This window comes from Colletotrichum phormii (assembly GCF_030913505.1).
Source record: "Colletotrichum phormii strain CBS 102054 chromosome Unknown BDP81scaffold_1, whole genome shotgun sequence".
Lineage (NCBI taxonomy): Eukaryota > Fungi > Ascomycota > Sordariomycetes > Glomerellales > Glomerellaceae > Colletotrichum > Colletotrichum phormii.
The window spans coordinates 3,406,551-3,431,908 of NW_026851443.1; the positions used below are offsets into that span (position 1 = coordinate 3,406,551).

Here is a 25,358-nt window from a genome sequence, read left to right on the forward strand (position 1 = left end):
CACTGCGACTGGACGACCAGCGAACGTGGGAATTTTTTTTTACCTTGCCCAAAATTTCGAGTTGGCCTTTGAGAGGAACCCCCACCATCCATCCACCCACCACCATTGAAAACATTCCTCCTCCCCGAGATCTCTACAGGAGTTGCGGAACCAAAGTTCAATAAATAGCCCCCCTGCTCTTTTCTCGACTCCTCATATCGTCGCCTCCTCCCCCTCCACGGCGAATATACAGACGCACACACACATACGTCTCTCCGGACGCACACATACACACACACACACACACACACAAAATGGCTACGAACGGTGACTCGCGGCCCGCGCCGGGCGACCGTACCGTCATTGGTATCACCTTTGGCAACTCTAACAGCTCCATCGCATACACCAAGGATGACAAGGCTGAGGTTATGGCCAACGAGGACGGAGGTGAGTTTATTCTCTGGGGGATGGGGGAAGCACGGCACTTGTTTATTGTCTTTGTAGAAGAAGTGAACCGCTAACCTTGCGAAATTCCGCCAGACCGTCAAATTCCCACCATCCTCTCCTACGTTGATGGAGACGAGTACTACGGACAGCAGGCCAAGGCCTTCCTCATCCGGAATCCCACCAACACGATCGCATACTTCAAGGACTTCCTCGGACAGGAGTACGGTTTTACCCTTCCCATATCACACGCTGCCCGCCTGGCATCTTTGAACTGACCATATCCCACCACCAACAGCTTCAAGTCCATCGACCCCACCCACAACCACGCCTCTGCCCACCCCCAGGACGTGAACGGCACCGTCTCCTTCTCCATCAAGGACAAGGTGGACGCCGAGGAACCCTCCACCGTCTCCGTCCACGAGGCCTCCGTGCGCTACATCCGCCGCCTCGTCGGCTCCGCCAGCGACTACCTGGGCCAAAAGGTCACCTCGGCCGTCATCACCGTCCCCACCAACTTCACCGAGAAGCAGAGGGAGGCTCTCGTCGCCGCCGCAAAGGAGGCCGGCCTCGAGGTCCTCCAGGTCATCTCCGACCCCGTCGCCGCCGTCCTCGCCTACGACGCCCGCCCTGAGGCCGTCGTTGAGGACAAGATTGTCGTCGTCGCCGACCTGGGCGGCACCCGCTCCGACGTGGCCGTCGTCGCCTCCCGCGGCGGCATGTACACCGTCCTCGCCACCGCCCACGACTACGAGTTCTCCGGCTCCCACCTCGACCAGGTGCTCATCGACTACTTTGCCAAGGAGTTCATCAAGAAGCACACCACCGACCCCCGCGAGAACGCCCGCTCCCTCGCCAAGCTCAAGGCCGAGTCCGAGTCCACCAAGCGCGCCCTCTCCCTCAGCGCCAACGCCAGCTTCAGCGTCGAGTCCCTCGCCGATGGCGTCGACTTCCAGTCCACCATCAACCGGTTACGCTACGAAATGGTCGCCCGCAAGGTCTTTGACGGCTTCAACCGCCTCGTCGAAGGCGTCGTCAAGAAGGCCGAGCTCGACGTCCTCGACATTGACGAGGTCATCGTCGCCGGCGGCACCGCCCACACCCCGCGCATCGCCGCAAACTTTGCCCAGCTCTTCCCCGAGTCCACAAAGGTCATCGCCCCCGCCACCGTCGCCAACGCAATCAACCCCTCGGAGCTCCTCGCCCGCGGCGCCGCCCTCCAGGCCTCGCTGATCCAGGAATACGACGCCGAGGACATTGACCAGAGCACCCACGCCGCCGTCACCACCGTCAAGCACATCTCCAATGCCATCGGCGTTGTCGGCGCAAACGACGAGTTCGTCCCCGTCGTCCCCGCCGAGACCGCCGTCCCCGCCCGCCGTACCGTCAAGATCGCCGGTCCCAAGGACGGAGGCGACGTCCTCGTCCGCATCGTCGAGGGAGGCGCCCACATCAAGGTCACCAAGCCCGAGCCCAAGGCCGCCAAGCCCGAGGCCAACGGCGACGACGACGAGGACGACTCTGACTTCTCCGACGAGGAAGAGGAGGATATCCGCGAAAAGGTCTGGAAGGTCGGTCCCACCCTCGCCGAGGCCGCCGTCCGCGGCGTCAGCAACGGCGCCAAGGTCGAGGTCACCATCAACGTCGCTGCCGACTTGGGCGTCACGATAACGGCGAGAGAGGTTGGCGGCAAGGGCGGTGTCCGCGGTGCCATCAGCGCTCCTTGAAGTGGGGTGTCCGTCTCTTGATATCAAAACAAGACCAGTAACGACTTTGCCTTTTACAAAACAGGCGCGCCGTTTATCGCAAAAAAAGGGCCAGGCGTAAAAAGAGAGGAGCGGTTCGGCAATATGGAATAAAGCCTACCCCCGTTTTTTTATAGATCCAAAGTGGTGGGGAGTGGAAAGGAAAGGGAAGGGATGAATCAAAACGGAAATGAAAACACCCGGAACATAGAGAGAGCAAAAAAGAGGTATAGACAGCGAGCTTTTTTGTAGGCGAGTTAGTCTTGGGTGAGACAGATGTAGAAACGAAATGCTGTTAAATGAACTTTTCGTTTCCCCTGAAACTTTGCAAACATGCGGATCTGAATTCAGAGACATGACTTTGAAAATGCAACCAAATCTGATATTTGTTGCTATGCGTATACACAATCCCTCCCAAGGATGATACGGGGACAAAGCTTCACTAGAATGAGTCTGAAAAAAAAGGGGGGTGGGGATCGCCAATACAAGAAGATTAAATGTACGCCTGCCCACTAACACCTTGCTACAAGGGAACGAAAGCAAAAACGGTTCTTGGTTCACATCGCTCTGCCCCCTTTTATGTGACAGCACCAGGCAACCTCCACGCAACGAGATCGTCACGAACGTCAAATTCCTCCAGCTCCCTGTTCCTCCTCGAGCTCTCGCGCCCTCGATCACTGCTGCCCATCGTCGGTGCCAAGCTCACCATGCTACCGCTGCGGCTCCTCGAGCGTCCGTAGTCGCGCGCACCGATACCACCTCCGTTACCGCCACCGCCACCTACTCCGAGACGTTGATCGTCGTCCCGGCCCCTGGTCCGGCTATGTGAACCGCGACGAGCCACGTTGCTCGCGCCAGCGGTGCTGCTCGCCGTGTCACCGCGGCCCGTAACGATGGTGGCCATGCTCTTAATGCTTCGCAAGCTCCTCATACTCTTCTCGCTGGAGCCGCTGTTGTTGCGCGAGTGGTGGCGGTGTCCGTTGTGCAGACGGTGTAGGTGCAGGTGATCTTGCTGAGGCGGGTCCAGCAGCTGCTGCTGTTGCTGTTGTTGTTGCTGCTGCTGCTTCCGTTCCAGCTTGCGAAAGTCCGAGGGCCGGAGGGTGCCGTTCAAGCCGCCCTCATCGGAGCTTAGAGAGCCGCCGTTGTCCAGGTCAAAGGTGGTTGTCTTCTTGCCGGTGCGTCCCGTACGTCCTGCCTGCCAGCCGTCGCCGCCGGAGAAGATGTCTTCGATGCACTGGTCGGCGGGAAGCTCACCGGCTTGGCATGACCAGGAGGCTGCGAGGGCGCGGCGGTACATGTCCTGCACTTCGGAGGCATCTCTGGACTTGGCCATTGTAGGAAGCTCTGGAGAAATGATTAGTATTGGATGGGCCGCCAAGAAGTGCAGGGCTATTCAAGGCTAGGAAATAGGGGAAGACCTACGTCCAGCGTCATCTTGCTCGACTGATTCGCCAGCCATAATACCAGCAATGCCACCAAATACAGGCGCAGTCTTTAAAGGAGGCGCAGAGTAGTTCTTATCGCCATCAAGCTGCATCATCAAAATGCCGATTTTCAATGTGCTGTTGATTTTGCTCTCCTGCATCAGATATCGCCTCAAGATACCATCCTCGACGTCTGGGTCGTCCAGCACCGGCGCCCTCGTCGACATCGGGCTTTGGCTGGTGCCGCTGCTTCGCTTGCGCGAGTGACCACGGTCGAAGCTGCTACTCTCGCGGGTAAGGCCATCACTTTCCTCCACGTACTCGCTGAGGTTGAGCTTGACGAGACCGAGCGAGATCTTCTCCTCTCTACCGCTGCCCGGAAACTGTTGCAGGACCTCAAACTCGACGGGGCACTCCGTCAGGTTGTTGTTCTTGTCGATGCTAATCCGGATATGGCTGACGACCTTGGAGTAGTTGTACTCAACCTTGTGGTTGGAGATGGGGCATTGCGGTGTGCGGCCGCGATGCTCGGCGTGGATGGAGTGTGCCAGGTTCCATTTTACTATCGATGTCCCTGATACCAACGGGACGTTGTTCAAATCGAAGATCTGAAGGAGTTGTCAATGAGAGTTGTTCCTCGCCAGAATGCAGCAACTGCTGTGTCAGGAGGGGCTCGCACCTTTAGATGTAACTCAAACTTTGGCTGCATCAAGTGGCGTTAGCTCAAACCGGTTCGCTGAGTGGTCACCAACAACGGTCCTCCACTTTGGGGGATTGAGTTTCCCACGGCAGGATGGTGGGAGCGGAGAGGAGGCATTACCTTTCTGTTCTTATTGACTGTGGGCAGGAAGCCCCCGTTAGCCATGCTCTTGAGAGGACTCATTTTGAGCGAGTGATTCGCTCTCGCTCAGCGCAAGTGGTAAGTAATGACGGAGACAGAAGCAGAAGCAAAGTGAGGCGGGACTGAAAAGCCCCGGGCCCCAACAAGAGGTGCTTTCAAGGGAGAGACATGGGAATGATGAGGTTGTTGATTAAAGCGCAAAGGTGAATAGGATAGGTAGGGCTGGACGTGAAAAGAAAAGGCCACCAAGCTCTCTCTGGGGTTGTCTCAGTGAGATCTCAGCCTCATGTAAGGTACGGGTGAGCAAAGGGCTAGGCAGCCCACGTGGTCACAAGGAATGTGTATGTTTAGGTGAAATAAGAGAATACAATAAGGACACCAACGCCGGCAAAAAATCAGCTCGACATGGGACGGATGATGGAAGATGACGAGTCGGAGAAAGGAGCAAATAAAGGCTTACTTAAGGAAGCCATGTTTCATGAAAGGCATGGCTGGCTGGGTTCCGTCGGACCAACAAGTTAATAATACCTGCTACCTCTGGTGAGGACCGCGCGCCTTCGGAGGTAGGTACCGTAAGGTGTGTAAAAGTGCGCAGGCGGGCAGGCAGATGGCAGTGTGGAAGGGCAGGCAAGGCACACACAGTCGTGGTCGTTGTCGCAGTCGAAGACGCAGGCGCAGACGTGCAGGAAAGTCCAACAACACGAATAGACTTGTCCTTTCTTGTCAGCGACGCTCGGTTTCGTTTCGGGACAGCCGGATAATACGGTGCTGGCAGCTAGAGGAGCTTTGAGAGGGGCAGGACCACTGTAGGTACGGCTAATAGATAACGGGATGCCGGTGCCGTGACGCTGAGGGCAGTCTTTCTGAATATGTCCGCTGAAGGAAAGGCTTGAGATTGCATGCGTGGTCAGCGACCAATCGCCGTCTATCTGACAGTGCGTCGTCCGTCCGCGGGCGTCGATAGAATGGAAGCTGAGAGCGCGCGAGAGAGATATGGGCTTGAATGTATTGCGGCAGAGCGCAGGGGGTGGTCAGGAATTCGGGGTTCCAGACTGCCAGTCCCTCCAGGTCCTCCACGGGCGGAATGACTCAGCAAACAGGGGTCTGCTGTCCGTAGATGTTGGAGATGTCCAAGACTTTGGACAATATCTCTGCGAAGAAGGCTCAGAGTCAAGTGGTTCTGGATCAGGTCGTGTCGATGCTCTCTCTTTCTTTTGGTGATGAAAGAAAGAGAGTTTGACTTCGGACAGGGTCGAACGAATACGTAACTCCATCGAGTACCACTGCCCCCAGCATCCTGGGCGTACGGATACCGGAACCGCTGTAGCGGCATGTGTCTGGCCCGAGTTCTTCAATCAGCCACATCTGGATCCTCCGGTCTATCAACTAGTAGCCTGCGCCACAATACACACATTCATCATGGCATTTTACCGTCTACACATTGTGACGAGTTGCATTGGAGGCCTTTCTAAATTAGTGTTTTCAATCCATTACACTATTTATTGCCTTGTTATTTAGTTATCAAGTCGGTGAAAATTAGGATACCGGTCAACAAACGATTACTATGCTTACCTCACTAATCTTTTCTTCTTTTCTTTACGGAGTACTCACAAAGGAATATATATATAAGATGAAGGTAGTAGCATAAATAACAGAAATAACAAGAATAATAAACAGAACGGAAATTATAGGAATAGTAGGAGTCGAGCTAGAGTACAGAGCGGCAAACGATTTTGTCACCCACTTGGTTACTTTCTTGTCGCAATATCCCTGTTGTAACAGCATCTCAGGCCTCTGTCAAGGGCGGGTTTCCCATGAGGCAAGCACATGCCGTCGCTGAGCACCTTAACGCCAGGTGACAGTCTCTGATGAATAAAAAGGCAGCGTCCTGTCACCTGAGGTTCGATAGTGGACTCTGGGAACATCGCCGTCTACAACTTTCCATTAGCTACTGCGATTATTCCAGAGCCTCTGTCGTCCTCGGCAATGATGCCATCAGTGCTTCACTTTTGGTGTTGAAACAGTCCTTGACCGTCTCGTCAAATTTCAATCATTTTTGCAATATCTTCAACAGCAAGACCTTGATTTTCCGAGGATCTGGATCGATATGATCTGCCTCCAATGCCCGCGATGTCAGTCGAAGGCTTGAACCACATATCAAGCTTTCCTTGATCCACTTTAAAGGAGTGTCACAGATCGAATGACCAAACGCATCGATTCACCATTTCGCGAGCAGGCAACTCCAAATCAACTGCTGTATGGAAGGGCACTACTTACTTTTGTTGCACAAATGGCCATTCTCCCCTGAGACGAAACGGTAGAATATACGGAAAGCGTACTCGAGTCTCTTCAGAAAGAATTACGAGCACTTGCGGCACAGGTTGTCGTCAAGGTTCTTGTGTTGCTTCGATGTGACACCACTCCAGACCCCAGTCTGGTCGGGGAATGTCACGATCAAAACACTCAAACCTGCCGGAGACTTCAACAAACCTAAAATTGTGAACTAGAGCTCCTAGAGTTGTCGGGATCTGGTAGCCAGTCAACCCTCCAGCCCGAAGACTACCTTAAGCGGAAAGCATCTGAACAGACGAGGGTCAGGGGAGTCAGAACATCCCCCAACTCTGATTATTCAGGCACGCAGCACCGCGAGCCAGTGACGATACCGTCCAGTGCGCTTCTCCAATATGGTCCCCAAACAACCCAAGGTGCAGCCCTGTCCTTTCTAGGTTCCCCAAGCGGGTGCGTCCTCACAGGCGGCCGGCACAGGCCGACATCTGCGTCAAGATGAACACTCCATCCCGAAAGGCAAGGGCGGCGAACTGCAAAGACCTAACGATTCAAGGATAAACACGGGATCGCAGCTCGTACTGTAGCTCGCAGCCCGCGATGGAAAGTGTGAGTGTGCATCGTCCGAGACAAGATCACCTCACCCTAGCCATCACGCACGACGCCCAGGCCTCAAAGACCATTCCAGACCCTTCGTGAACCCTCCCGAGAAAGGCGCCTCATAAAAAGTTTGAACATCCGGCCAGGGAATTAGGAAAGACTGGGGGTATGGGATAGCAAGGTCACGCCGCACCGGGGCGCGCTACCCGTCACCCGTTGTCGCCCCCAACAGCAATTTCTGGTGTCTGTGAGACAGTGAGAGAGAGGGAGAGGGAGAATCTGAGAGAAGTGTGACGCAGTGCAGCGCAGTTCTCCACACAAACTCAATCAACATCCCAGTCTCAACCCCCGTCCCCCCAGCAGCAGAAGAAAAAAAAGAATTCCCCGAGCCGCATACGTCATGGCCCTCCCATCCCTTTCTCATAGGTACTCCGTACAGCGCACACCGAAGTGCCCAGACGAACGATGTCATCTCTTCACAGGAACCTGTTTGGAGGAGGGAAGGGAAGCTTACCTTGGGGGTATGGGAAATGAGACAGCCGCAATGACCGCCACAAATGCGACGCCAGCAGCCACCACGTTGTCTCCTTGGCCACAGAGAAGCGTGTGGCTGGGGCGGGCCTACCTTGGCACCCTCTCTTTTCTCTGGTTACGAACTGCACCATGACATGTTTGGTCTCCAATCATCAATGGAGCTTGGGAGCGCCCGACGTGCAATCAAACTCCATCGATGCAGACTCGTGTAGGTATCCGTAGTGAACATCTTCCTGCGGGCTAACGTAAGGTTGGGCCCAAAACGGGTTCCTCCACACCTTTCAACCGTCCAACGTTGTGTCCAACGACTCGAACCGGTCGCTCCTTCTGGACGGTGCATTCGCTCCGGCCCTGTGAAATGTCGTCGTGTGATGGGGATTCAGAAACCCTGATGTGGGTGATCACACCTCGTCTCGAATTTTCTCTCATTTGAGATAGGCAACTCTGCAGATTGTCTCCCTCGGCCGATTGGTTTAGAGACAATACCGACCGAATTCGCCCATTGAAGGAATCCGAGGGAGTACATTAGAAAGAAAGAAAAAAAGACTGGGCTAAGTACCGTAAGGTACGTGCCGTAGCATCTTAGGCGAAGGGAAGGGACGAGGGGAGAAAAAAAAAAGGTGATGTATCACGGGAGATTACCACATTGACGTCACCATGCGGTGTCCCGGCTAGCAGATCACTTTGAAGGCACTTGCACGCCTCGCACTCTCTCTCTCTCTCCCAGAGTCCCAGCGGCCCAGACATCCCACACACCTCCCCCAATTCTCCTAGCGTCTAAAACGACCCGGAAATAAGGGTAATGTGTGATACGATACCATACCTTTTACCTTACCGCTGACCGTCGAAAATCGACGATGGCGGGGACGGGGGGAGTCGGTAGAATGTACCTTCATTCGTAATGGTGTCACCGCTCTGCTGTGATGTAAGGTGTGTCTGTTTGGCAAGTCACAAGGGGGTGGGTGGCCTTGACGTTGCGCATTCCGAGCTGCTTTGGCGTTCAGTTTGTATATAAGACCCTTTCTTCCTTTTCCCTCTACCTCAAAAAAACTTCATAGTAGCTCATCACATCACCACCAACAAACAAACAAACACCACAGGCACCTTCGAGGTTTCTCTCCCAACACATCTACAACCAATCCACCCTCTCAAACAAACCATCACAACACCGCAAAAATGGGTGCCGTCGTCTCTTGTGTAAGTCATCATTCCTCTTTACACTAATTCTGCTGGAAGAAATTATAAACTGACTTTGCTTCCCCAATAGGTCCAATCCGTCTTCCGGACCATCGGCAACTGCCTCACCTCCGTCATCTCAGGCATCGGAGGCATCCTCCACGCCATCATCGGCGGCATCGTCTCCTTCTGCAACATCATCATCAGCTTCCTCACCTGCGGCTACTGCGGTCGTCGCGGCGGTGGTGGACGTCGCCACAAGACTACGACTAGAAGTCACGTCTAAGCCGTCCTTTCCGTCCCAAATCACACACACACATGAGATGGAAGGGGTTGAGCCAATATGATTGATGTGCGACCCCAACTCGAATACTTTCGCGATTATGCATTACGAGGGGAGGGCGAGGGCGTGAGGAGGATGAAGATTAATGGAGAGCGCGACGCGAATCAGGCTTTGACAGCATACCCCCCGACGAAGCTTTCTTTTTTCCTTACGATACCCAGATACCACTAGCTTAGCTTGAATGGTATAACAAGATATCCGCAAACAACTATCGTTCCATTGTGATATTGGGTCGCTTGTCCTCTGGCACCTTCCGCGTTGGCGCTTGTGATGTTGTCAAGGCTTTGCTGCAACCGCACTAGGTTTGCGCGTTCACATCTAAGGAGAAATTGAGAGACGGTATTGATCCCAAGGTATTCAAGCGGGCTGAATTATCGCGGCAAGCTCGATGTTTAGCATGAGAATCGAAGGTTAACATCTCTCGACCGACTGCCATGTCCACAGGAATTATTCGCAAAAACAGAAATCTCCTGTTAGCACACTTGCTCACTTTGGTATGATACTTAATCTTCCAGTACATTACGGTTAAAGAATCCACACACCTGCCGCCCAGATTCCTTTCCAATCATCGGCTCCAGCTCTCTCTCCGTCAAGTTGGCCACCTCCCGCAAATTCTCCGTCGCCAGCACAAGCCGCATAATGTTCTTGGGATTGATCCCCGGCACAGCACCCAGCATCTCCTGCGGCTCCAGGTTAAAAACCTGGTCCTCGGCCTGCATATCCTTATCGAGCCCGGCGCGCACCGCGGCGATCGGATCCGGCTCATCCTCTTGCGCCTTGAGCGACTCAAAGATCTCGGCCGTCTGGTACGGCGAGGACGACCAGATGATACGCAGCGTCGGGAACGCCAGCGTGAGCAGGACGAGCTTGGACTGCAGGTCCGACGAGACGTTCGTCGGCGCGATGCTGTTGAGGCTGCCCGACAGATCGGCAAAGGGCTCCAGCGTAAAAGACCTGTTCTGGTCGAATTCGATGAGGAGCATGGCGCTCTTGTAGTGCTGGAACATGGTCTCGCACTGCGCGTAGAGGCGGCCGTCCTTGAAGGAGGAGATGAGATCGGAGATGGACTTGCGCTCGACGCAGATGTTGGGCGAGAGGACGTAGTCGCCGACCGTGAGCATGCAGGGGACGATGATCATGGACCGGCCGTGCAGGAGGGACGGCAGCGAGGAGCGGAACTCGCGCACGTCGACGACGATGCGGGGCGGTTGCGCCGTGGCGGCGAGACGGCCGCCGCCGGCGATCCTGGTGTTGATTGTGCGCAGGAAAGCCTCCTGCGGGTCTTCGGCGCCGTGGGGGTCGACCGTCATCACCAGGGACATGGAGGCCCGCTCCTTGATGAGCTTCGTAAAGGCATCCTTTTCGCGGCGCACGCTCGACAGGTACCGCTGCTCCTCGACCGACTCGCCGTAGTACATAAAGTAGACCCGGACGTTTCTGTCGTTGTGGGACGACCGGTAGACCTCGACGCGGCGGATGAAGGCGGCGTCGGGCTCGTACATGATGATGTACCGGGGCTTCACCTCCTCCAATACGTGCTCGTCCTGGTCTCCGTCGTATGCGTGGATGACGACCAGGTCCTGCATTTCGTACAGCTGGAAAAAGTCCTCCATATTCTCCAGGGGGTCGGTGACGATCTCCGGCTTTTGGTCCGCTTCCTCCTCTGTGATTTGCACCTCGGCCATGAGGTCTTCGACATCCGTGGGCTTTTCAAAGAATTGGAGGATGCTGCCGTTGTCGGCTCGCCCCTGGGCTGTTCCAGCCATACCGCCGCCTCGCATGCGCCTCCGCTTGTTCGACGGTGCCTTGCCCCGAAGCCGTTGGCCGTTACGATCAGTGGCGCCATTCAGAGCCTTTTGGTTTTCGGAAAAGAGCGTAGCGTTGACCTGGGCAAATTCCCGTTTCCATCGTAGATAGTTGCGCAGCTTCCGCCTCATCATGAAAGCTGCTGATGCCGAGTCTTCCTCGTCATCTTCTTTCGTCGGGTCTTTCTCGACTTTTGGCTTGAAATACATGGTCTGCAAGTAGTCTCGGAGTTGCCTGCAAGTATTTGTATCACCACACATGATAAGAATGGTGCTGTTGGAATCGTCGCGGGCCGGAGGGTCAAAGTGCATGCTGTTGTCAATCTCAGTCAAGACGTCCGCCAGCCAAGCCCATTTCGGCTGCTCTTCAAGAACAGGGCGAAGTGAGTCAATATTCGCATCTGCTGTTGCAGCTTTCGCGCTGGCAGAGTAGACTCGACGGCGCGCTGTCTCGAAGATGGTCTGCGCTGCGTCAAGGAACAACCAAGGAGACTGGTTTTGCCTCGTCGACCCCGGAGGCGGCGAATGTGCTGCATGGATGGTATCTAAATGTTGCAAGAATGAGACGGCGTCGAGGGAAAGAACGGACGAGAGCATGCCACGAAGAACGCTCAAGTCGTTGACGATCTGTCGAGTCTTCCAGCTAACTCTGTGCCAATTAGGGTCGAGCTGCCTTCTGATGATCACGTCAAAGTTCTTATGTAAGGCACTGTCGAGGTTCCAATCCTCCATCTCCAGGCCCGTGTTGCCTTTCTTCAGCTCATGGATGCTGACTTCAACACATTCAAGAATTGCATTTTGAATATCTCGCATGGGTTCGCTCATTGAGATGTTCAACTCAATCACCTCTGCCGTTTTCTTGCCCTCCAGAGACTCTGCCACCGTCACGTGGAAGCGTGGCCACAATGACGCCTTTCTTAGAAAGAGGTTCCTCATCATAGTGGTCAATGGCGAGAAGCCGGTCGAGAATGGATCGGGATTGTCGGCGAACGCCTTGAGGAAGCCGGCCTTGTTCTTTTGTCGATAAATCCGCAGAATGAAAGCCTCAAGCGACGTGGCCACGACGCGATCGGCGTGTAAAACGATGAAGCCGGTGACTTTCTCGGTGTCGAGGAGATTCGTCAGGAGGTCGACGACAAGGATGCGCGAGGTGATGCTAAAGATGCCACCGCGGGTATACATCTTTTCTCTTGCGCCAACACTGGTGAAGTCAGTGTTGACGACCGTGAGCCCCCTCGCGTTGGGCGACTGGCTGATTGCGGCATGCTCAGCCAGGGCTTCTCCAATCCAATTGTTTTCGCGATCCTCGGCCCCAACGAGAATAATTAGGTTGTTTCCTGCCGCATCGTAGGAATGAAGCAGGTTTGTGACGAGCCTCACGAGCCCCAGCCCACGGGCGAGGACGACGAGCTCATCTTCATTCCGCAGCTCCTGGAAGAGGCTCTGCTGGTATTCCTGGAAGGGTTCAGTTTCATGAAGCACATGAGAATTTATATGAGGAACTTACAAGAGGAAGAGAGAGCTTGACCGGCTGAGCGTTGGTTGACATGGTGCATCGTGGCTAGCTGTGGGCACCGAGTGTGGTTGAAAGCTACCGGGAGACATGCTTGGATCGATCATGACTGGATCCGGACTGAGGTCACCACTTAAGATTCCCTGGGTGCCGCTGAAATACAGTGCCGCGCACAGTTGAAATAACCCAGACCATACAGTGTTATATAGTCAACACTCACTGTACGAAATCAACACAACTTCAAGCAAGACGTTCAACTTCAGGAAGTCAGATGGCTATTTATACCGCGGCTGCTACTATTACTTTATATCATCTGAGAGAGAGCGAACTCATGGGAAAAGCACTCTCGGACAATTAGGTACTGGCTCCTCTCAGAAATGGCCATGGTCAACCGAGCCCAAGAAACTATTGTTCGAGACAAGGTGCACGCGCTAACATGTAAGCTTAGAACGTCCCGGCGATGGGTGTTAGTCCAGTCACTTGCCAAAGACATGGCTGGGCACAGTCGAAGCAGGTGCCTCGAGAATCTTGCTTGTAATCTCACTCGGAATCTCAACGCCCACCAAGATGATCTCGAGTTTCGTACTCTACCTACCTTATTTCACTTGCAGACCAGTTGGCTCCTAGAACCACCCCCGTGGTCACTAGAACAAGACATCTTGGGATCTTCAACAGCAATCCTGAATAGCGCCAACACCGCATCGAATCGACAAGACTCGGCAACGATCACTGGTAGATGCAACCGTGGGGTTATGGAGCATGGCGTGCTTGTCACTGGAAAGCCGGTCGTCTTCTGTCAAGTTTTTGGTCCATCCTCTTGCACGTTAGCGGCCCTCGTGATATGCACGCAATTCGCCGGTGACGCGCAGGAATCTGGCCAGCATCTTCCCATCCAGATACGCCAAGATCAATGGCTGTTGAAGGGGCCCGGCTACGGGCGGTACATGCAGAGAGCCAATCGCACAATCAAAAGGCAACAAAAGTGTCTTTGCATAGGAGGCCTTCCAGGTAAGCGGGGATGTTGCTCGCGGGGATGTTGCCCGCGGGGTTGTGACTGCCTCTACCCCTCTGCGGGCGGGACGACGTCATCGGCCGTCGCAACCTTCCACGTACCGCAGCGACATGCCTCAACTCACATGTAAGCCACCAGCAGAGATAGTTTATAAACAGACCATTGCCCTACTCTTGCTTGCTCCTGCTTTGACTACTCATCACAATACCGATTCATCAACCCACCAAAGACTCTTCAAACCAAACCACCCAAGCAACCAAACAATCTTTCAAAATGGCCGACAAGGTTAAGGAGCTCGTCAACAACATCACCAAGGGTGACGTGAGTAGCATCTACCCCTCATTCGCAACCCAAAGCTGCGAAGCTGACACCTTTGTAGAACTCCGACAAGGAGAAGCAGTTCAGCACTCAGCCCATTCAGGAGAGTGGCAGTGGCGACCCCAAGTTTGCTGCTCACCAAGCGCACCCCGGCCCTGCCGTCCCCAAGGACTTCAACGCTCAAGAGGAGGGAACCAAGGAGGAGCGCCGAGCCAAGGCGGAGGCTTTGAACAAGTAAACCAGCACGACGATTAGGCAGCATCTTTCGCGGTGCATGACCTTGTATGACCAGTTACGAATTGTAGACTATGGGAAACGAACCGAGCACGGAGACTCGGGAATTGGTCGGTGAATAAAGCCATCTTAATACTACCAATACATTCATGAATCAAATCCCACATAACCTGACACCACTGATATGGGCTGGGTTCCCTTGGCCATCAAAATCGCGCAAGCGTAAACGAGTTGAAACGTTGACTGCAATACCTTTTGGTTCAGTGAGGATATGGTGAGGATGGATCAGAAGGCAGCGTAGTTGGACTGTTCGTGAAATCTTCTGGAGATCGTCAAACACCTCTATTCCCATCGTTAGTATCTTCGGAAAGCAGTAATGCGACCTTACGCTGCACGTTGCGCGTCCCACAATGACGACAGACTTCCTCTGCGTTCCACGTGGCGGTGCAAACACACTTAGTGTGGCTGGTGCCAGTGTTTAATACGCGGCAAGGACAATCCGACAAGCGAGAGACCGGGGCCTGAGCAAATGGCCAGACGCCCGAGCAGCGCCCGAGAGAGAGAAACATCCCAGCCAAAGTCCACTGAAACGAACGACTCAGCCACCAGCCCGCCGTGGCCAGGGCCGGTTACGAGTTCCGCCCAGCCCACTCACCAACCTCCGCTGGGCGGGCTGCGTAAGGTAGGCCCAGTGGAGGAGTCTTTGGGCGGTCATTCTGTCCCGAGTGAGTCCAACAATCGTACGCCATTTCATCTCCCATTCTGTCAGGTCCCAGACTTGCCGATTATCCCATCCATTCGCACACTGCACGCACACACACCATCTCACATACAACCACCCGGACCTCATCCTCAACCGGCACAACCTTCTCCTCCTTCAGCCTTTCCGCAAGCCCAATTACATGGTATTTCAGGGTCCCCCCGTTGAGTGATGCGAGTCCACATTTCATGAAACGCCCCCGGACCCGGAAGCTCTGGCATCTTTGACCACACTAGCTGTACCTTTCTACCGTACCTGAGGTGCTGCACCAAGTACTGTACGCTGTACCTTGCTGCCTCCAAACACCGACAAGCGACGGCACTTGGTTGACTTGTCTCGGGGTCCTTGTCGTCCTTGCTACCTTACCTACTGAAAGCGATCAACCCACGAAGCGCCATCCCGAAAGAGGAGGTGTCTGTTTGCTCAGCCCATTCACCAACTACTAAGCGCCACTTGCCATCGCCTACACACGCGTACAACGCAAACCACTACCGCCAAACGTGGCTGCTGCCTCTGCTGTCGCGGCTCCTGCAAGCACACGACCCATACAACCACTCCACCTCGTCCCAATTCCAATTCCACCTTGATTCAACTACATACGAACAACGACACCTCGCCCGATCGATCCCACCGAACACTCTCCCCTCCCCTCCCCTCCGGCGACCCCTCCTCTCCCTGCCGCCACCATGCCGTCGATATTGAGCGACGGCGATAAGGAGACGGTCAAGCGCTTCGTCCCCAAGCAGACCAACAAGATCCAGGCCGTAGCTGTTGCCAGGCTATACGTTGCTTACCCCAACCCCGCGAGATGGACACAAACAGGAATCCAGGGCGCCATCGTCCTGTCAAATGATCTCGTCGGCAACACATACTGGCTCAAGATGGTGGATATTTCAGTGAGTGACTGCGCTCTCGGCGCCTCTTGCAATTTTGGCTGACATGCTCAAAGTCTGGAAACCGCGGTGTCATCTGGGACCAGGAAATATTCGACACGTGGAGCTACAATCAAGATCGCACTTACTTCCACAGCTTTGAGATTGAAGAATGTCTCGCCGGCCTCTCCTTCACCGACGAGAAGGAAGCGAGGCAATTCAAGAAGAAAATGGACGATAGAGAAAAGAACGCAAGCAGAGCCACGAGATCGACACCATTTGGAGGTGCCTCCCAGGCTGCCGCACACAAACATGGTTTACTCGGAGGTCTCTTTGGTGGCCGACATGCTGCAGCACCTACCCCTCCCGACTCCCCGCGGTCGAACCTGCCACATGGCCGTATGCCTCCTCTGAATGGTGGCCATAAATCTTCAGAATTCGCTGTTCTTGATGCCTTCGACCCTCAATGGCGGGAGAATTTCGGCCAAGATCTCCGAGACAAGGGACTGACGGATGAGTTCATCAAGGAGAACCAAGAGTTCATTGTCGAATTCTTGAAGGAGGAGCAAGAGAAACTAATGGCTGGCGCTCGGAGTCATGCTCCTCCTCCGCCTCCTCCGCCAGCTCCTCATACAAATGGTCTTGAACTTCGAAACGGAAGAGCGCCTCCTCCACCGCCTCCTCCAGGGGGAAGTCATTCAGACGGCCCACGCCTACCACCGCCTCCGCCCGCACCCAGGCGCGGCGCAGCGCCGCCTGCACCCCCGCCTGTCAGGAGGTCAGGAAAAGCAGAGACGCCTGCTGTCAATAGAGAACCGACACCCCCGAGCGAACCTCCAGCGCCAGAAGCATCAAGAAGTCGATTCGCTGTACCGCCTCCTCTACCAGATGCCGGCAAACTCGCACATGCTTTGGGAGGTTCAGTCAACGCCATACGCGGTGGGCCAGCAAACCCTGGGCCCCCTCCTCCACCACGACCACCCAAAACGCCAATGCAGGAGGAAGAAAGGCCTGCTGGTCACAAATTCGGCGTACCGCCCGCATTTCCCGGGGCAAGGCAGGGCCCACCACCTCCGAGTCGAGGACCTGTCCCGCCGCCGCCGCCCCCACGTTCGGATGGCCCGCCACTTCCTCCGAAAGCTCCGGCGTCAGAGGCACCACCGTTGCCGCCCCCGTCTTCACGACCTGTGCCACCACCTCCCGCGCTTGGCAGTCCGCCTCTGCCTCCTCCGCCGCCGCCATTGCCATCATCAAGCTCTCCTCCTCCGCCGCCTCTCCCAACATCGAATGCTCCCCCGCCGCCGCCATTGCCCTCCTCCAATGCACCTCCGGCTCCTCCTCTACCTCCGTTAAACAACGCGCCGCCTGCGCCCCCTCCGCCGCCGCCCGGAGCAGGGGCAACTCCCCCGCCGCCACCACCACCTCCGCCCCCGGGAGGCTTGGGCGGACCTCCTCCACCACCCCCTATGCCCGACCGAGACTCTGGGTACTTATCTGGTGTTACCGTTCCTCAACCGGACTCTTCGCGCTCGGCCGTCTTGGGAGATATTCAGAAGGCTGGTGGTATCAGGGCGTTGAAGAAGGTGGACCGGAGTCAGATCCGCGACAGAAGCAATGCCACAGTTGGTGGCGGTAGTGACAGTGGTCCCCATGGAAGCGGCCTGCCTCCAGCCGGCGTGGCACCTGGTGGTGGTGGGGACATGGCCAACGCTCTCGCCGCTGCCCTCCAGAAGAGAAAGGAGAAAGTTAGCAGAAGTGGTAAGTAAAGCCCAGGGTGTGCTGCTATTGTACCGTTACTAACGTATCACTAGACGATGAGAGGAGCGACAACGACGATTGGTGAGCGATGTCTGCATGAGGCTCGAGGGAAGAGTATCAAGAAAGCCTTCGGGCCATATCAAACCGGTACCGCAAGTCGAGACCTAGGCTTCTCGGACGAGTTGAAGCAGTATTACATCATATTCGATTCTCGGCTATCCAGAGTGACAGATACACAATTAGGGATTATGCGGGCGGGTACGGTCAAAAAGCATCACAGTTCTTCGGTTGGTCAAACCCAGGATATCAGAGAGATGCTCGGCGTGTCCGCCGCATCTGGAGACGGCAGTAGGGTAGAAATAGGACAATCTTGCTATTATAGCAAGCCCGCTGGCCGCATGTAAGAAATTGGAACCAAACAAATTCAAATGCGTTACGCCTTCTCCCTGTTAAGCAGGCTGCTCGTTCCAGTAGCTGCTCGTTCTGACATGTCACTTTGAGTAAGAGAGGCAAGCAAGATATGATGAACTTTGGCGAGCGGCGCAAAGCCACTGACCAAAATGGAATTTAATTACTCAAGCGCAAGTAAAGAGGTAAGATCTATCGTTCTGATGATTTGACAAGCCATGACGTCTCTCCCACCATGGCCCGTCCAACGCACCACCCTTGACACCTTGACTGTCGCGGAACCCTACAGCCGATAACAGAATGTAACGGCCGCGGGGTTTGAGAGAGAAGACAGCGTTCCCACCTTTCGCCGTCTAGCGATAGGAAAGACGGATATAAAATGAGAAGTGGGAAGGATTCGGGGCATTTTGTCTCGACACTCTGATGTGGAGTGTTGAAGAGGGGGCAACGACAAAGACGACGATTTTTAGATGTCATCAATATCAACCTCCTTCTTGCCGGCACCACCAGCGGCGCCCTCGTCCTCGCTCTCCTCCGAGTCGCGGTCGTCGTCGAACTCAAAGTTGCAGTCGCCGTCGCCCTCGGCGCCGTAGGTATCCGTCTCGTTGATCTTGGCGGACTCGGGGAGCTCGCCGTAGGCCTTGAGGGAGCGGGCCTCGTCGGCGGTGTATTTGAGGATGACGTCGCCCTTGTCGTCCTGGTACTCGCGCAGGGAGAGGAGGATGATGTCGCCCTGGTTGATCCAGACCTTCTTGCGGAGCTTGCCGCGGATGTTGGCGAGGCGCTTGACGCCGTCGAAGCACTGGGCTTCGAGGCGGCCGTTGCCGAGCATCTTTACGACTTGGGCGTATTCTGTGGGAGAGAGGGGGGAGAAGGTTAGTTGTGATGCGCTTTTTTGATTTGAGGTGTTCTGTCGTGGTGATATGAAGTGGCGGTGGGAACGCGTCCGATGTTTTTTTTTTTCGGTTTGGATGGGTAAACTAACCTTGGCCATCCTCCTTGAAGGTGAGCTCACGCTTCTCGTGGTCAGACTCGTTCTTTCCACGCCTGCGGTTCTTTCCTCCCTGTTTTGTTTGTTAGTCTTCATGATCGAACCATCTTATTTCCCATCACCAGTGGCATCATCAACATCATCATCGTCAATGTGCGTCGTGTGTGTATCGAGCAATAGCAAGGAGGGGGCGGGGTTGTTGGCGGGGCGCGCGACTAAGCAGGGGGGAGGGGTGGTTTTCGACTGTCCACACGGCTCCAAAAGAGAGAGAGGGAAATTCTTTTTGGGGGGAGAGACTGGAGGGACAACCAGGCTTGAAGAGGCCAACTTACTTTTCCCTTGTTTTTGGGCATCTTGACTACTCGTGAGAATTCCGGTTCTCAGCGGTATAGGTAGGATGTGAAGGGGGGTGGGTTGGTTGGAAGGGGGAGAGAGAGCGAGATGTCGAAAGGAAGTGCGAAAGTGGGCGGTGGGCTTTATTGTGCGTTTGGAAAGCGCCCCCCGAACAAAAAAAGGTGGTGCTTTTGGGCTTTGGGCTCTGAGGTGTGGCTGTGGTGGGTTGCTTTTTGTGCAGGAGCGGTGCAGGGCAGTGATCTAGCGGAACAGGGGGTCCTGTCGCTGAGGTGGGCTGGCGGCTGCTGCTCTCTGTGAGCCTGTGAGGTGCAATGTGGTTGTGGGTTCTTTTTAAGTGGGAAGGGGCGAATGATGTTGAAACGGACTGGCTCGGTTTTTTTCTCTCTCCTGCAGTGCAGATGAGTCAAGTGGGGTGGGATCTTTATGTGGTCACCGTCACCAAATTGAGAAAGGTGCGCTGTGGCTCACATATCATTTGGGCGTCACGGTGTGTCATTCACCAATCTCCATCAGCCCATTGAATTTGGCTGAGCCACAGTTGGCCTGCCATTTGTGGCTCAAGTGATCCACTTTCTTTTGGTCTAAGCTTTTCTAGACTTACCTAAGCCATTTTGGGAGAGCTTCGCCTGCAATGGATCACTTCTTCGACAAGTCGGAGCTTACCTGCAGATTGCAGATCGCAAATTCGCGCCTCGTCGCCTTTTGAAGTCTAGAGAGCGGCCTCTATGAAGTCGACCTGATCAATAGACTATTTTCTACAATACCATCGGCGGAGCTCACCATCGAGTAATGACTACCCGAGGACCGCCCCCGGCGACGCCCATGCGATGATGCCGATACGACTTCAACATGTCACTGGCACAATGCGAAGACTGCCTCTTGGCACACCCCTAGCGACACAGGCCGCCTGGTTCTCTTCCTCGGGACGACTCGGCCGTTCTGCAAAGGAGCTAAGATGGACACTCGAAAGGCGCCGCCAAGAGAAAGAAAATAAAGATTATTGGTTCGAGGAACGTGGCAGACAGCGCAAGGACAAGATGGACGAGATAAAACGGCGGCTACGCGGCGAAGACTTGAAGGCTTCCAAGGAAGACGCTTCGAAGCTCCCATCAGTTCGACCACACAGGCCACCCCCGCATCCGGTCGACTTCAAGACTTTATCAAAGGAACATTGCTTCAAAAGGATATTCCTTGACCTCGACATTGGGCTGGCCGCCTTGGACTACCGAATGGTGCACCTCCCCGGCAAATTGGATAAATTGTTCGAGCAACTCAAGATCCAGATATCTCCGCGGCATGTCATGAGAAACTGGGACAGGGAGTACTTTGTCGAGACGATGAGCGAGCATCCCTACTCGGTCCTCTACAGGCACAGGTACGAGCAGATGAAGGAGACCATGCCGCTCTGGATTTGGCTGTACGGAGTCACCGCGAACGGAGGCCCACTCGTTGTGAATACTGCCAGGAGGACCATGAGGCGCGAGCTTCACGCTGCCCTGGATGCCAGAGGCTACGACCCCGAGGGACGTCTGAAAAGGCCCAAGTGGGGCACGGGGAAGGGCACTTCCTTGACGGGCGATTTGAAGGGTACGATTGCTCTTACTGCCAGACTCCCCGCCGACGTGGTGAAGAGGCTCCCCAAGGCCGATCTGCGGGCGGCGATGGACGTGGCCGTGGACCGTCTGATTGAACTCAAGGACGCGGAGCAGAACCCGGAGCGGTGGCAACGCGAGTACGATGCGAAGCTGGAGGAGAGAGCACGGGAAGAGATTGAGCGGGAAGACGAACGGAAGCGTCGGGAAGACGAGACGAAAGCAGAAGCGAAGCGGCGGGAGGAGGAATGGCTGGAAGAAGAGTTCCAGAAGGAGGCGGTATGGCGGCAGAGGAGACTGGAGCGGGAAGAAGCACAGTTGCGAATCAAGGAGGAAAGGCAGCTCAGGCGGAAGGAGCGGAGACAAAAGGCGGCTGAGGAGAAGCGCCGGATCGAAGCAGAAAGGCCCCTGAAATCGGGCCAACTCTGGGCATGACGAGGACGTTCGGAGCTGGAGAATGATGGCAGAGAGATGGATATGGTCCCATTATCGAGAGAAGGGATGGGCAGTCTTTCATGATGACAGCCTCGGCTGGAGTCTGTGTAACATACTTCTACAAATGATACCCCCGAATAGAAGCCATTACTTTATTTGAAGAAAGGGAAACGGTCCTTGACTGCCTTTGTTACTGGTATCTCTCATTGCAAGTGGGCAGAGGTCTTTACATCACAGAACACAATCAGGAGAAAGAGTCCGCTACGATAGGGATTTCAGAACATCTTACTGCACCTTAAGCACAAAGGGAAGAAGTTGCAATGGCCCGCAAAGCATCCCATCCTGATATCTAGCGAATGATAAGACGGAATCAATGCCTTAAGTTATAGTAAGGTAAGGTAGATATTGAGGACTGAAGAATGATAACTGAGGTGAAGCACGGGGCAGGTACGTACCCAGCCACCTCAACTCCTTGAAGGGCAGTTGCAGAGTTGCTGGCGACGAATCACATCGTTAGCGCAGAGCTGCCAGCCGAGACGTCTGGAGCTGCCAACCTGGTAATTAACTGTGACTGGCGTTTGTACCTCTCTCGATCCAGCCTATGTGTCTCGCATACACAAGCATCGCTGGCAACAAATTCCTGCTCACCCACCTGGCCACCTCCATACCGAATTCATCGCGATAACCCGCCCTTGGAACCGAAGCGAGACGAAAGGCCTACGGAATCGTCACCCGACCCTGCGCAATTGAACCAACCTTCCCCCCTTGGCCGAAGACGGGAAACACCAACAACCTTGCAATTACGTACCACGCTTCGAAAACCGGGAAGAAGCCTCAACACCAGCAGGCACAGTTCACGATGCTCGTCTCATTGACCGTCGGCAAGGTCGACGCCGGCGTCACGGTTCTTCTGACGCCGGACAAGCGTTTGGTACGTTATATCTCACGCACTCTGCAATCTTGGCGATGAACTAGGGGCAGCTTGCGAGGGAAGCCATATGGGCGAAAGACCCAGCACTCTATCCCCCGCCCTGGCTTCCATTCCACTCATCAATGTCATCGTCGCCTGTTAATAAGACCCTATACTAATTCCAAGCTCCCAGATCGAGTTCCCGTCTATCCTACTCCCTCCCAACATCTCCTCCGGCAGCATCGTCGACATCACCGTCGCCCGTAACCTAGGCTCAGAGGCTAAGACCGAGCATGCATTCCGCGAGCTCCAGGACCGCATCTACTCGTCCTTTGGCGCCAGCTCGCCCACGACACCCGTCCTGCGCTGCCGCAACGCGACCCAGACCTCTGTTGTCCTCGAATGGGACCCCATCGAGCTCGCCACCGCCGACATCCTCTCCCTCTCCCTCCACCGCAACGGCCAAAAGGCCGGCAACATCCCCCGCCCTCTGCAGATGCACAGCACAAAGATTAGCGGTCTTGCTGTCGATACAGACTACACCTTCCACCTCGTCCTGCGCACCACCGCCGGCACCCTCAGCTCCGAAAAGGTCACCGTGCGCACCCACAAGATGACGGATCTCAGCGGCATCACCATCACCACGGGCATCATGCCCCCTGCCACCAGAGAGGCGCTTTCCGCGGCGGTCGACCGTATCGGCGCCAAGATTGTCGACAGCGTCCGCATTGATACGACGCACTTTGTCACCACCGAGGGCCGCGGCCTGGCGTGGGAGAAGGCCGTCGAGACCAACATTCCCGTCGTGCGCCCCGAGTGGGTTGAAGCGTGCGAGAAGAACGGACGCATCCTGGGTGTGACAAAGTTCTACCTCGACGCTCTTAGACCCGGACCCTCGAGCGACGAACTCCAGCAGACGCCCCAGCCGCAGCAGACACCACCGACGCAGAAGGAGCTGCCGACACCCCCGGCCGCCAGCACGCCAGAGGGCAACGGTGATGCGACCGCCACGTCGTCCGTCAAGTCCCCGGAAACCGAGAACCCCCTCAGCAAGGCGGAAGAAGAGCCGGCTCCCGGCGACGAAGAGAAGGAGGCGGAGCAGAAGCGGATTGTGGACCAAGAGGAGCAAAAGGTGCGGCTGGAGGACAAGGACGAGCAGAACCTCGCGCACCGGCCAAAGGAGGAGTCGGACGATGACAGCGAGGACGGCAAGGGAGACGAGGACAATCCGACAAAGGGGGAGAAGCCGGGCGTCTCTCCTGACGGCGCATCTTTCCAGGATGTAGCCTTGTGAGGCGGGGGTTCATCGCGTGGTTGAGGGATGAGGATGATTGGAGATGATTCGGAAGGAGTTCTTTCACAGCACGGAGTTACCCAGAGATGTCGTCGCGTCTCGTGTACAACTAGCCGTTTCTTCACGGCTTTTATAGAATCAGTTGTCATGGAATGATGACGATGCTAAATCTGCCTTTTCGTCTCCCCTTTGATATCTTGAACGATCATATCACTCCCACCTTTGAGGGTCTATATACCCATCTACGGCACCCCGTCTCCCTTTCTCCATCATACAGCAGTTATAACTCCCGTTTCTCACGGCAAAATCTCCTTACCAGCCCAATCCCAAAACCTACCCCTCCCTTCAATCCCAACTTCCTCCGTCAGAACCTTACACATCCTCTCCACCGCATACTCGGGCTCAAACAGCTTCCCCTCAGGCACCGTATCCCAGAATCCCTTTGATAACCCAGTCTTGACGGTGCCCGGATGATACGCAACAGCCATGGCCCTCTCGCCGCTCCGTGCAGCCAGCCAGAGATCGAGCGATTTCGCCAACGAAGTGACGCCCGCCTTGGAGGCGCGGTAGCTGTACCACCCGCCCTTGCGGTTATCCGCCGTGGAACCTACGCGTGCCGACATGGCTGCCCAGACGGCGTGGCCTGGAGGCAGACCTCTCGATTCAGCATCATCTGTCGATGTCGAGAACTTTACAGATTTCTTGGGGAGAAAGGGGGAAAAGTGCTTCATGAGCATCATCTGCCCCAGGGTATTCACCCGAAACGTTTCCAGGGCATCGTCATGGTCAATCTGCGAGGGACTCTTTTCAGGGTGCAGGATCCCCGGCGTAGCGAGCGCGAGGCGGAGGTGGTGCGTCGAGGAAGGGAACAAGGTCGCTGCTTCGGCGGCGGCGGCGGCGATTGTGGGTTCCGAGGTGACGTCGAGGCGGATTATCTTGAGGCGGGAGGCAAGGTCTTCTGTTTCTTTTGCGGCGGGGGAGGAGTGGGATATCTTTTGGTCGTCAGATGTTAGGGAGGACAGGATGGAGTGTTTTACGGCGGTGGTGTCGGCGGAGCGGCATGTGGCGAGGATCGGGGCGGTGGATGTGCGGAGGAGGTGGCGGGTTAGGTGGGCGCCTATGCCGCGGGAGGCGGGGGCGATGAGGATCCATGGGCGGGACATGATGTTTGCTTGTGGTGTTTGTATTTGGTGAGCTTCTGGTCGTTGGGCGTGAGAAGGTGGTGGGATGTGGTCTGTGTAGCTTCAGCTGATTGAGGATGATGTTGTGTATCTCATCCAAGTCACGATGAATAAGAATGGCCGTCCCACGTTGTAATTGGCAAGAGAATAAGAGAATAAGAGAATTGGGGGGCGGGTGATAAGCTTGATTTGGCTAGACAAGTAGTTAGCTATTACATATGATCTAAAAGAAACCAAGATTCCAGCTCTTGAATTGAGTTTCCCAGCTCCACAAAGATTCCAGGTCAAAGACATCATGACTTTTTGATACAATGGGGAAACCAGAGAAACGCTAGCCCCCCAAAGAATAATTGAAGATCGACCCCTTCCGGAAACGAGCTAACACTGCAAGGGTCCCGCCATCAAAGGTACAGACGACGTCATTGGTTGAGATTTAAAAGGGGAGATCTGGACTTCGATCTCGTCGATCTGCCTTGCCTTTACCAACTTGCCTTGGGGATGTAGGTAGCTTGGATACTTTCCATCGACAAGCTCACTTTGATAAACATC

General features: G+C 55.2%; 11 protein-coding genes across 11 annotated transcripts; 7 read left to right on the top strand and 4 right to left on the bottom strand.

The window, feature by feature from the left end:
- The first annotated feature begins 78 nt into the window (after window positions 1-78).
- Window positions 79-2,218, top strand: BDP81DRAFT_15435 (hsp70-like protein). The gene is made up of 3 exons (XM_060581938.1): window positions 79-426; window positions 520-646; window positions 722-2,218. The coding sequence occupies exons 1-3, from the start codon at window positions 294-296 to the stop codon at window positions 2,148-2,150; spliced, it is 1,689 nt and encodes a 562-aa protein (XP_060452144.1). The 5' UTR covers window positions 79-293; the 3' UTR covers window positions 2,151-2,218.
- Window positions 2,219-2,635: 417 nt separating this feature from the next.
- BDP81DRAFT_15414 (N-terminal C2 in EEIG1 and EHBP1 proteins-domain-containing protein) lies at window positions 2,636-5,132 on the bottom strand. Its single transcript, XM_060581937.1, has 5 exons — window positions 4,894-5,132; window positions 4,413-4,429; window positions 4,272-4,295; window positions 3,591-4,200; window positions 2,636-3,512 (listed from the first exon to the last, which is right to left on the bottom strand). The coding sequence occupies exons 1-5, from the start codon at window positions 4,904-4,906 to the stop codon at window positions 2,746-2,748; spliced, it is 1,431 nt and encodes a 476-aa protein (XP_060452145.1). The 5' UTR covers window positions 4,907-5,132; the 3' UTR covers window positions 2,636-2,745.
- Window positions 5,133-9,029: 3,897 nt separating this feature from the next.
- Window positions 9,030-9,315, top strand: BDP81DRAFT_388942 (uncharacterized protein; the record flags this gene model as incomplete). The annotated part of the gene is made up of 2 exons (XM_060587193.1): window positions 9,030-9,050; window positions 9,121-9,315. The coding sequence occupies 2 exons, from the start codon at window positions 9,030-9,032 to the stop codon at window positions 9,313-9,315; spliced, it is 216 nt and encodes a 71-aa protein (XP_060452146.1).
- A 560-nt stretch (window positions 9,316-9,875) lies between these two features.
- On the bottom strand, window positions 9,876-12,726 carry BDP81DRAFT_388943 (DNA repair protein; the record flags this gene model as incomplete). The annotated part of the gene is made up of 2 exons (XM_060587194.1): window positions 9,876-12,632; window positions 12,685-12,726. 2 exons carry the CDS (start codon window positions 12,724-12,726, stop codon window positions 9,876-9,878), a joined length of 2,799 nt encoding a protein of 932 aa, XP_060452147.1.
- A 252-nt stretch (window positions 12,727-12,978) lies between these two features.
- On the top strand, window positions 12,979-13,921 carry BDP81DRAFT_15478 (uncharacterized protein). Its single transcript, XM_060581941.1, has one exon. The coding sequence runs from the start codon at window positions 13,068-13,070 to the stop codon at window positions 13,830-13,832; it is 765 nt and encodes a 254-aa protein (XP_060452148.1). The 5' UTR covers window positions 12,979-13,067; the 3' UTR covers window positions 13,833-13,921.
- A 54-nt stretch (window positions 13,922-13,975) lies between these two features.
- BDP81DRAFT_388944 (uncharacterized protein) lies at window positions 13,976-14,258 on the top strand (the record flags this gene model as incomplete). Its single annotated transcript, XM_060587195.1, has 2 exons — window positions 13,976-14,023; window positions 14,082-14,258. The coding sequence occupies 2 exons, from the start codon at window positions 13,976-13,978 to the stop codon at window positions 14,256-14,258; spliced, it is 225 nt and encodes a 74-aa protein (XP_060452149.1).
- A 1,183-nt stretch (window positions 14,259-15,441) lies between these two features.
- On the top strand, window positions 15,442-18,124 carry BDP81DRAFT_15493 (uncharacterized protein). The gene is made up of 3 exons (XM_060581942.1): window positions 15,442-15,910; window positions 15,964-17,644; window positions 17,698-18,124. The coding sequence occupies exons 1-3, from the start codon at window positions 15,701-15,703 to the stop codon at window positions 17,727-17,729; spliced, it is 1,923 nt and encodes a 640-aa protein (XP_060452150.1). The 5' UTR covers window positions 15,442-15,700; the 3' UTR covers window positions 17,730-18,124.
- A 394-nt stretch (window positions 18,125-18,518) lies between these two features.
- Window positions 18,519-19,116, bottom strand: BDP81DRAFT_306824 (translation initiation factor eIF-1A; the record flags this gene model as incomplete). The annotated part of the gene is made up of 2 exons (XM_060583311.1): window positions 18,519-18,904; window positions 19,038-19,116. Coding segments are annotated over 2 exons (465 nt in total), but the record flags the coding sequence as incomplete, so codon positions are not given.
- Window positions 19,117-19,971: 855 nt separating this feature from the next.
- On the top strand, window positions 19,972-21,579 carry BDP81DRAFT_414177 (uncharacterized protein). Its single transcript, XM_060589343.1, has 2 exons — window positions 19,972-19,998; window positions 20,061-21,579. The coding sequence occupies exon 2, from the start codon at window positions 20,225-20,227 to the stop codon at window positions 21,422-21,424; it is 1,200 nt and encodes a 399-aa protein (XP_060452152.1). The 5' UTR covers window positions 19,972-19,998; window positions 20,061-20,224; the 3' UTR covers window positions 21,425-21,579.
- Window positions 21,580-22,283: 704 nt separating this feature from the next.
- BDP81DRAFT_306500 (BRCA1 C terminus domain-containing protein) lies at window positions 22,284-23,628 on the top strand (the record flags this gene model as incomplete). Its single annotated transcript, XM_060583282.1, has 2 exons — window positions 22,284-22,355; window positions 22,528-23,628. The coding sequence occupies 2 exons, from the start codon at window positions 22,284-22,286 to the stop codon at window positions 23,626-23,628; spliced, it is 1,173 nt and encodes a 390-aa protein (XP_060452153.1).
- Window positions 23,629-23,776: 148 nt separating this feature from the next.
- BDP81DRAFT_15523 (oxidoreductase) lies at window positions 23,777-25,055 on the bottom strand. The gene has a single exon (XM_060581944.1). The coding sequence runs from the start codon at window positions 24,789-24,791 to the stop codon at window positions 23,925-23,927; it is 867 nt and encodes a 288-aa protein (XP_060452154.1). The 5' UTR covers window positions 24,792-25,055; the 3' UTR covers window positions 23,777-23,924.
- Between the last annotated feature and the right edge of the window lie 303 nt (window positions 25,056-25,358).